Source organism: Ambystoma mexicanum, chromosome 1p (assembly GCF_040938575.1).
Source record: "Ambystoma mexicanum isolate Mex_15411 chromosome 1p, UKY_AmexF1_1, whole genome shotgun sequence".
Taxonomy (NCBI): Eukaryota; Metazoa; Chordata; class Amphibia; order Caudata; family Ambystomatidae; genus Ambystoma; species Ambystoma mexicanum.
In genome coordinates, this window is record NC_090921.1 from 1,175,895,360 (window position 1) to 1,175,906,092 (window position 10,733).

General features: G+C 43.0%; 1 protein-coding gene across 2 annotated transcripts in view; it reads left to right on the plus strand.

Annotated features, from left to right (window-relative positions):
- The window catches only part of NPHS1 (NPHS1 adhesion molecule, nephrin), a 494,360-nt gene extending 486,822 nt beyond the window's left edge, over positions 1–7,538 (plus strand). For both annotated transcript variants that reach the window (XM_069604883.1, XM_069604882.1), the window contains 2 exons: positions 4,349–4,506; positions 6,636–7,538. In XM_069604883.1, coding sequence (XP_069460984.1) covers positions 4,349–4,506; positions 6,636–6,776 — 299 coding nt within the window. In that variant the 3' untranslated portion in view covers positions 6,777–7,538. The remainder of the gene's footprint in view (positions 1–4,348; positions 4,507–6,635) is intronic.
- The last annotated feature ends 3,195 nt before the right edge of the window (positions 7,539–10,733 follow it).

Genomic DNA, 10,733 nt, shown 5'->3' on the forward strand with positions numbered 1-10,733 from the left:
AGACACTCTTCATCAGGGGCTTCATATAAGAACTCTACAAAGAGAATTAAACAACGATAGTATCAGATATTGAGCATACTATATAACGATTTAAGCAATCAACATGAATTACCATAGGGAGTGATTGTTGGATCGTTGCCACTTGAAAATTATGAAATTAAAGTACTAGAAATTTTCGAGTATTCTTAAGCTAAAAACAACATGGTTGAAATCCTAATAAAAAGGATTAATCACCTATATCTAGAAATTAATATAATTCAACAGTAAATGAACCTAAATATATTTTGTACCAAATTCATATAAAATATTTGTGTAAAAGGCGAAAAGGAAGTTTCATGTTGTCATATGTGATTCCTAACAGTAACCACATAACCCATTAGATAGAATGGTCTAATGCACCTCTGCTTAATGAGGAATGGACAACCTTCATGGTCTCCGGTGTCATGTGGTCTAAACATAAGCGTTTGAAGAATAAACCGTCAATTTAAAACAAATACGTAAAGATGAACTCCTAGGTCTTACCCAAGTGTGGGCTTGGTAAACTTCCAAAAACGAACAGAATGGGATGACAAAAGGGCCGTAGATATTCTGTGCAGGGCAACACTGGGGGACCACAGATCGGCTCACTTTTGGAGGACTGGAGAAGTTTAGGAAATACTGACTCTACTTCCTGTGGCAGGATTGCAGGGTTCATGGAAATCAAAGGATGTTCTCCAAAGAGTTGATTGTTGACAAGTTAACAATTTGTAAGAGCTACAAACAGGTGGAAACATTTTCCTTTTTTAAAAAAACACCCCAAAATGTCTGAAAGGGGGCATGCTAGTGCGTTGTTAAATTCTTAATATAATTTAGCTTTAAGCTCTTTCTCTTGAACTTGAAACATTAAGGGTTTTGGAATCTTAGAATCTTGTTTCTATGTGGACAGGTGGTAATATTATAGCTTTTGTAAACCAACGGAGGAGTCATTTTCATGGGATAATGACCCGCCTCCAAGATATGCCCTGAAACAAGGTTGAGGTCTATAAGTTGGGGAAGGGTCATTAACTTAAGTGATGATGTGCCTTTCTGTGGTCTATAAGGTTAATAGTTCATAGTGGTAATAGCAATATAGGTTTGGGAGTTAATTACCTTTTGTGAGTTAAGTAAATCTAAATTAAATGTAGTTTTATGTTGTAGAATTTAAATAAAAGCTTGTCTTTATATGGTAAGCATTTTAAATGTAAGTTTGGTAGGATGGGAGCAGTTTTAACATTAACATGCATTGGGTGCAATATAAAAGTAAAGCTTTTTGTATACAAAGTGATTGTTTCCCATGTTTTAGATATCAGTTTGATGCTGTTATCTGTCAAATTGAAAGTGCAGTGAAAAGAAGAGCCGCAAAGAGGGAGTGTCTTGTTGAAAGAATGTTTGATGGGGAATCACGTGCTTCTTTCTTGAATGAAAAGAAAGGCTCTCTGCTGCTTCCCTGTCTTCCTCTGAAATTAGAACTATTGGAATGCAACCACAAACTGCAGTTATTGACTGCAGTCTAAACATTCTGATTGGCTCAGAGACAATCAAGAATCAATTCTATGTGCTAATTGGATTTTATACATATTCAACCCCTAACGGAATTTGGAGATATTTGGGAACTACATAACATTGTTCTCAGGAACGGAGACAGACATGTTTAGGAAGTACCTGGACTTGTCTGTGTTGGGGAAGAGGGTGTTTACAAACCACAGAATTATATTCTGATTGAATGTTGACGTTTTTGGGAAATGCGTGATCCTGTTAAGGTTATAAAGGGACGATCTGATTCTTGGGAGCAGGCCAAACCTGTCAGTAACATTCCTCCGCCCAACTTATGGGCCTGAGTGAAGCAAGGGTCCCTTAAAGCGGGTGGTGACGCTGTTACACAGTTTCGGCACGCCGCTGAGGGTTATAGCGCCATTAGGACCCTTGAGTAACCACACGTGGGTGTGAATGGCTAAGTACATTTTAAAAAAGGAAAAACGTACCTTTCTCCTGTCAAGCGACATCACGTCTCGTACAGGAGCCAATTTTCTGTGTTGATTATGATGGCATAATCAACACTGAAAGTGGACTCATGTATGAGATGCAGCGTCGCCCTGGCAGGAGAAAGGTACTTTTTTCCTTTTTTTTTAAATGTCTAAGCCTTTAGCCCCGCGTGTGGTTACTCACGGGTGCTAAAGGCTGCATGGGGGATGTGGAGGAAGAAGGTGAGGCACAGGCGAGGGGTATCCATCTGTGGGGGAGCACAGAACGAGGGCTTATACCAGAGGATACAGCCTGTGTTCCAAGCTCCCTGACTGACTAGCAACCCCATCCAGGGGGCTGCATTTACTTTATTTTGGAGGCTTCTCATATTTTTGTGTTTGGTAAGAGAAATGTTTATAAAAACACGAAGACTTGTTCATGGTTGCAGTTAGAAGTGTTTGCAAAACGTACATGTTTCTTGTGGTTGGATGTGTTTAGGGAACATATGATAATTTCCCCATGTTTGATCGTAATAGGCTATTAGGAGCCCATTTTCTTATTGAGGCTTGGTGAGATTTGCAACAAAAATTCCTGTCATTGTTGGATGTGAGGCACTCAGGAGACACACAATCATGTTTTTTTGTGGTTGGGTTTGGAGTTACTTAGGAAACACAATCATTTTTTCAGTGTTGAATTTGGAGAGGAACCTAGGAAAAACATGATAATCTTCACATGGTTGGAATAGTAGATGTTTAAGAAACTTTGAATTCTCATAGCTTGGCTCAGAGGTCATTAGGACATTTTTAGGTGTATACTGAGTGGTTATTAGGAAATATGCATTTTTTCAGAAAGGATTTGGAAGTCTTTAGGATGCACACCCTCTTCCTTTGAGGGTTGGAATGAGAGTTTGAAAGACAATCATTTAGGGTTGCAGTTGGAGAATCCCAAGAAATGTATGACTATTTGGAAGTGTTTAGGAAACGTAATGGTTGGGGTAGATTCAATGGTGCTGGGAAACGCTTGCTCATCTTCTGAGGGTTAGTTGCAGAGCTTCGTTGCATAGTTAAAATCTGTCGTTTTAATAAGAAACATAATCTTCTTGTTTTAGATTTGAAGTCTATTAAAAAAACACATATTCCTCTCTGTGTTGGATTTGGGGGTCCTTAGGAGGCACTTGGCTCATATTGCAAATACTGTATCTCGCCTCAATCTGAGGAGTCAAGTGTAATCCCCTTATGCTCACTGTGCATTAAACAGTTGCATGCTATGTTCTACTTAGCACAGCTGTCTGCAGAGCAACCACACATTTCTAGTTTTCATCTGTTCTGTAAAGTGCCCATATCATCCTGAACAATTATTAAGCGGTCTCGAAGAACCCTTTCATTGGCTTTTTAAGGGAGATGGGCTCCATGTGTACGGGAGTCCTCAGCCCATTCCTTGAGAGTGAGGTGGTGGACTGTAACACATTCCAAACTGTTATCCCAGGACACTCCACTAGCATCTCAGTGAGTGGCATTCAGGTAAGTGTTCAGGTGGGCACTGGGCCTCTCTCTTTTCACCCACCACCATAAGGGTGCTGACTCTCCTTAGCCTGCCCCAACATGCCTTCATCGTACAGATGGCAGACTTTGTATGCCTCCTCGGGCAAGGGATCATTACAGCGAAGTATGTTTTGTACTGGGACATGTGTTGGTGTTAAGTGCATTCCCTGATTCCCTATGGGAATGTCCTGAGCAAATTGGGGAAAGTCTCCTTCAGAAAGAACAGGCTCTTCTCTTGACCTTCACTTGCACCTTTGGTATTGGAGGTATGTCTTTCGGGCCCCGTCTGTTACGTCAAACTCGGCGGCCTTCCTTTGTGAATGATGCTAAGTGTCACCTGCCCTTTCTGCATATTGTATATAGCATGGCCCATCATTCCAGAGCTGCAGGTGAAAGTGGTTAAAACAATAGGTTGTTTTCCACATGGTTTGAGGAGACTGAAGGCATGTGGAAGCTCATCCACGAGGAACACAACAGAACAGGTGGGATTGTGGAAATCACAGTCACAGCCGTGGTGTGTGTGCGCTTCCTTCTTTTTTTAAAGACACATAACTGGTGCATATAGCCACATGAGGAAATATTACACGTTTTGTTAAATTTGCAAGGAGGATGGGCTCAGTATATCTGCCGGGATGCGAACCTGTGACCATGCAGTCAAAGGCAGATACCTATACGGGTATAGAAACATGTTAAGGTGCTTTTTTGTACATGCAAGGAGCTTTAGTAAAACGCTTTGGAGTGCCCAAAGCGCCATAGACCTTTTCACTGGGAGTAAGTGGCACGTGCAGACGCTTGTAGTCATCATTTGCTTTACACTTTTATCTTAGACAGCAGATTCCGGACACCCTGGTTTGAGCCACCTGACCTGCACGAGTATGAAGAAGTGAGAGGTCAGAGCCTTTATGAGGAAGTCGGAGGGGTTTATCCACAATCCCGTGCACCTGCCTATGCTGACAGAAGGGACCGGCGGAATGAGGATTACATGGTGAGAACATTCTCTATGCGAGCTGCCCACCCTTTACCGTCAGTAATATACCCGGCTCCACTCCGAAACTGTCCAAGGGAGAGTCAATCAGTCTCTCTGAAAGAAAATGTGGATATCTTAGAATTTCCCTTTGAGAGGAACAACAACGTCTACTGTTATACAGATTGATAATCCGAAAATAACATGTTCTATTCATCATAGATTCCCAATATGTTCACACACACTATCTAAATAAAGTTAAACACTCTAGCCTTTCATCCATCAAATGATCTGAACAATGTTGTAGCTGCCATCAAAAAACAATGAAACATGTGAGTCCCTCTGCACAAAGAAACCCAGATGCATCACAGGAACCCCAGAAACATGCTTATAAGTCGCCCAATTCAAAGAAGACTGTACTATGTTCTATAGCACCGGGAAGGGCAGGCAAAAATGAGCACCACAGCTGGAATAATACATGGAAAAAGTATAACTATATTGCCAAATCCTGCCACAAAAGATTTGAAACTAGAGAGATGAGTCACCAAACTTCTAGGCTTGCCCAAACACGTTTGATGAGCTCCTCGTGCATCCAACATTATATGGTTTACTAATTCTACAAATCTGCCTTAGCAACGCAACCCAATTATCCCGGCATTTAATGACACTGCCTCCACCTCTCTTTTGCAAATCCATGGCCCACCTAACAGGACTGGCGTGCACACATGCTATCACAAACTACCTCTCCCTGCTGCATCACTCTCTCCCTGTGCTTGTAGCATCTATATCCCGATTTCCCATTCTCTTATCATTATCTTTCTTTGAGCAGACCAAAGTCTGGATACCTGTGGCGGGGGCACAGTACTCCACGGGCAAGCCGAGCTGCTCTACAACTACTACTGTGGTGATTTGGTGCGGTAGAAAAGCACATTAACATAACATTAACATAACTTATCATGCTCAACGAAAAACATAAAAACAACCATACACCTGTTGTTTTTCAAGAATACCTGCATGCCCCTTTATTCACGATTTATTTATTTAATTATTTATTGGTTGCATTTATTGACGGCCACTAAACCCGTAAGTATCACGGTGCAGGTACAACTTAGTGAACAGGGAAAAGAAATGAACGCAGTAAGAACAAAGAAAAAACAAGTAACACAGTGCAAATCAACATGATAGTGCAAGGTCTGTCAGGGAGGGTAGAGATAGTGGAGGTCACTCAATGACAAGTTAGTCGTATTTGTTGAATAGCCAGGCTTTTAGTTTTTTCTGAAGTTTAGATAGGAGGGCTCTTTTTGGATGAGGGCAGGGAGTTCCATAGAGTGGGGGGGTGATGACCGTGAAGCTGGTTCCCCCCTGACAAACTATTATTTTAAGCATTCATTGAGTTGTCACCTTAAGACTTGAACTCTTAATGTCACTAAACCTTTCTTAACATACAAACTCACCAACTTTCACTGATGCTGTTCGAAATGTCGCCAGAAACAACAATCCTCTTCAAATAGAAACAATGAATTGACAATCCTATCAAAGGCACCCTACTTGCCTAACCAAATCACATGACCCAGTTTCTTCTGTAGACTGAAGTTGCTATGTTATACATAGCCTGTAAACTGTGGAACCATTGGAGGTGAGTAGGCCTTAAAACTGAAGGCTTCCAGACCGCTGCCTCTGAAGGGGTGGCAGGCTATTGAAGAGTCACTCACATTTTAGACTTTGTATGGCATGTAAGATCAGCCTGCCCCAGTTCTTATGGATTTTTAGAGGTAGCCCTCAGATGGGAAATCTTCACCGTTTCGCAACATACAAGTTCCCCTCTGACTGCTGTACCATCAAGATGACAAGAGCCTGGGCAGGAGCTCCTGAAATGGAAAGAGATTCTCTATTGTTGGTCTTTTCTATGACTGACAGTGCACTCTACAGTGAGGATTGCAGCCATTAGTCCCCATAATCCCCCTCCCACCTGGAAGGAAGCACATGGTTTTATATGGCAGATAAGGAGATAGAGGAACAAGGAACTCCTAACTATCAACTACCATCTTGACTAGAAGTGAATCTCAGACCTATTGAGTGAGACTTGCTCCACATGTAAATAGCCCACCTTAATAACTTTTTCCCTCCCCTGCTTTGTTGTATTCTGACAGGGAGTGTATCACAGGAGAGGGCCGCCAATGGATGAACACAAAGGGCCAACGAGAAGCTATGATGATCACGTGGCAGAGTTTCTTCCCACGGGACCAGAATACGATGCTGTTCCCTATGAGATCAGAGGCCAACTGGTGTGATGTCTGTGGGGCACAAGAAACAAAGATGGTTGACATGAACATATTTAAATCTTTTTCTATTCCTTAGGGGGGTGGATGAGAATGGGTCAGGGAAGCCGGAGTGAGACAGGCATTGTGTAAACTGTGAACATTATTTAAAGTAACCTCATCTCTGAAGAGGATTCCTGTCAAAATGCTGCTGGTGCGGCAGCGGGACTGAGGGGTGATGAGAGGGAAGGAGATAGAGTACAACTCTTCAGATCTTACCAGTGTGATTGGCTTTCTCCCTGGTCATCTTCTGCTAGGTTCTTATTGTTGCTTCTCAACTCTGTCCTTTCACTTTTATTCTTATTTCCATTTTTCTTTCTCTCAATTTCCATTACTGTTTTCAAAGTACTTCCTCGTTCAAGCCAAACATGGCTTCATGTCCGGTTTCCTCACGTTCCCTCATTCTGTATCTCTTAGTCTTGATTCTTTTTTCTGTTTCATGACTCTATTCTTTCCCCGCGTTGGTCTTTCTTCAGTTTCTTATTCTTGATTCTTACTGCTCGTGCCCATGGCTTTCATACCTATATCCCAGCACCCCTACTCCTACGTAGTCCTCTTAGTCCTTGTACTCTTTCTAGTTTTTCATGCCTCTCCTTTTCTTTCCCTGCTTCCCCTTCCTTATCCCTGTGCTGTACATACTAGTTCTCTTGTCTGTTTGGTGGTTGTCTTCATTCCTGTAATAAAACCGGTTTTCCCAACAATGTCCTGACTCGTTTGTTCTTTTGTCATCTTTTTATGTACATTCTTTGTCGAAGTATGTGCATAAATGTAGCTCAGTGCAGATTTGAAGGAGAGTACTGTGGGGAAGGCAATGGTTTTGTTCTTCTTTGCAAGCCCATAGGCCTTTGCAAATCCATAACTCTGCACCCCTGCTCCAGAGGGAGCTAGAGAAATGTAGGGTGTAGAACAGATGCCATACCCAGAAAGTCCCCGGCTACAGCTGAAACTACCAACATGTCTCAGTGGAAGATGCTCTCCATGGAAGAAAGATGTGGAAAACAAACCCCAGCTCCAATCGGGTCATCGAACGTTGCAAACAAGTACCCATAAAGTACATAGCAAAAGGCAGTAATGAAGTGGTTGTACATGTTCAAAACCGAGAACAAGTCCAAGATCTCGATGAACAGTCTTGTCAATGAAGGCTGTTGGTCGCTCTCTTTAGAGTGAGGGTTGAGCAGTGGGGAACAGTTGTTTCCTTGTGTGTTTATGACAGGGGAGTTGTGCCTTGGGTTCTAATGGTTAGAGGGAAAATATACTACTAGGATATTGGATAATGTCCCCCAGATTGAGTCTTTCCGTAGGCAATTAGCTATGGAAAGGGGGCAATGGAGGATCCAGTGACCTGTGATATACATGCGAGCATACGTTTAAATTTAAGATGGGTGGCTTTCCAATGGTAGGATTTACTGACGTTCAATGCTACTTTGAAACGGTGGCGAGCAGGAGTTGACAGCTACAACATGCAGCTTCAACGTCAGAATCCAAACACTCCAAAAATCTCCTGCTCGCAGTGTATGCCGTTTGGGGTTTTCCCCTCACTCCCAGGACTATGTGCAGCCCACCATTGGATGTATTGAAGCCTAAAGTGTGTCACTCAGTGCAGTCCCGCATGTAATGCTAGCAATTGGCCACTGAAGTGGGGGCCAAACAGGTAATAGAGTGGCAGAGTGGCAAGGGGGCGAGTATGAAATGCAGAAGGCAAAGGGTATGCTTAGTCAGTCTGTGTGACACCCCAGACACAGTGGGAGACTGCACATCTCCCAAAAAGCCCCACCTCCCTTCCTGAATGAAGAGACACCATTGGTTGAGTCACAAACCAATAATCACACACCATAGCTAGATTCCTAAAGCAATGGGCAAGAGGCGGGGGGCGAGAGGGAGATGGTGCATTAGAGCAGAACCGTGGCACATTAAGAAGAATCCTCCACACATTTTAGTAGTGCACTGCCACAGCTGAGCGGCATTTGGACAACACCCAGCATCACTCTGGAACACTGCTTAGCAGCACACACAGCATATTGTGCAGAGCCATGATATTTTTGCCATTACCACGTGGTAAGGAAGCACACTGGTGCATTTGAGCGGCACTATGACACATTTAGGTAGCAGCTTAACGTACGTAGAGATTACCCTGGTACATGTATGTAGTACCCTAGCACGTTTTGGACACAGTCAAACCCATCCAGGCCAGGTAACACCCTTTAGTGAGCAGTACCCCCGGCATACATTAGTTTAGGCCTGGCATAATACAAACATGGGTTGCATAAAACGGAGAACATCCACTTTGGGTAATAGTTTACCATACACATCTAAATTATCCAAGCCTTTTTCCTTTTTCATAAAAAAAACCACACAAAAATTGATAAAAAAAAAACACTTCCTATGAGATACAGGAAAACAAACCCCTCTGCTTTAGTTATACCTTTTGAAGCATCCATTGTAGTACATTTTCAGTCCCCATCACATCTACTCCTTACTCCTCGGTGTCCTTCTCATTCACAGTCATCATCCTCACTCATCAGCGTTCACTTTTAGCTCCTCCACCTCATTCACTCCTACTTGTCATTCCTCCTCACCTTTCCTTCACATTCCTCCTCCTCCTCACTCACCAGTCGTCCCTTTTCACTCCTCCTCATTCACTGCCACTTCTCATTCATCCTGACTCCTAACACGCGATACTTATTGCTCATTCCCCCGCCTTCAACAGTTGTCATCCTCCCACCTCACACTTTAATCATCCTCGTCCAAACTCATGCATCAGTCATCACAAGTCCCCTTCAGTATTCATGCCTTCGCCCAGCCATCAGTTGTCATCCTCACACCTTAATGCTCCTCTTCAGAACTCCTGCATCAGTCACCACTCGACTCTTTAGTACTCATCCCTCCTGCTCAGCCACCAGTCGTTAAACCCAGAGCAATCAGGTTCTATTGTATAGGAATGTGTTTGATACATATTAGAAGGCTTCTGCTCATCATAGAATGTCCCCAGTACATGACCTCAAGCAAACCCTTTCACCTTTTATGCAAGAAGGAGTCTCACCATGTAAATTGGGCATTAATGCTTCTGGTACTTGAACATGTTGCCCTTTTGACTACCGTGATGAGGATGATCATGGAAGCCATGTGGATATAGGATCAAAAGAATGCTCACAACAACAAAGCAAAGTACACCTCCTTTATCTGACCAAGTCAGTTGGTTGGGGTTGGATATATACCTATTAGGATAAGGGAATTCTCTGCAAACAAAACAGGATGGCCTGTTTGAGTTGGGTTGACAAACTGTGGTTAGGATGGGCGTAAATAATAATGTGTGGGGTTTGTTCTTTGTCCTGGGTGTCCTTGCTTCTCACAGGGGAAAAATTAAAAACTTTGAATACGTCATAGCTGCTTCTTTTGCCCCAGTTTCTTGTTCGGTACTGGATGAGATGAACGACCAATGGATGTCTGTTGCAGCTAAAAAAAAAGGGACGGGTGTACTGAAAAGAGAATTACTCAGACAACAGGTCTTATATATAAGACTCTGTATCCTTGCCTTGAAGACCCAAGCCAATAAATTCACAGTCTCAGGATTATAGTGCCAGCTTGATTTTTGACTTCTCTATCTCAGGATTCTAGCACAAACCAGCCTTTTTGGTGTCTCCATTTTGGTTTTGGTATTCCTCTTAGTCCAGATATTCTCACCCTCTGGCTGTGTGCCACCCTCCTAGTTTCAGATAATGGAGGCAAAAATGGCGGTCTCTGGCCCCTGCTAGGGTCATATATATATGAACCTCAGAATACTGGTAGAAAATTGTTCACCACCAGTGTCTGAGATGCAGCGGCCAGCAGGTTTTTAGGTTCAACTCTGTGGATCTGTGTCTCTTCCTCTGCTTCCCTCTCAGGGTATGGTGCTGCCTGGGGTTCCATTTCTCATCCTCTGTCACCTTTTCC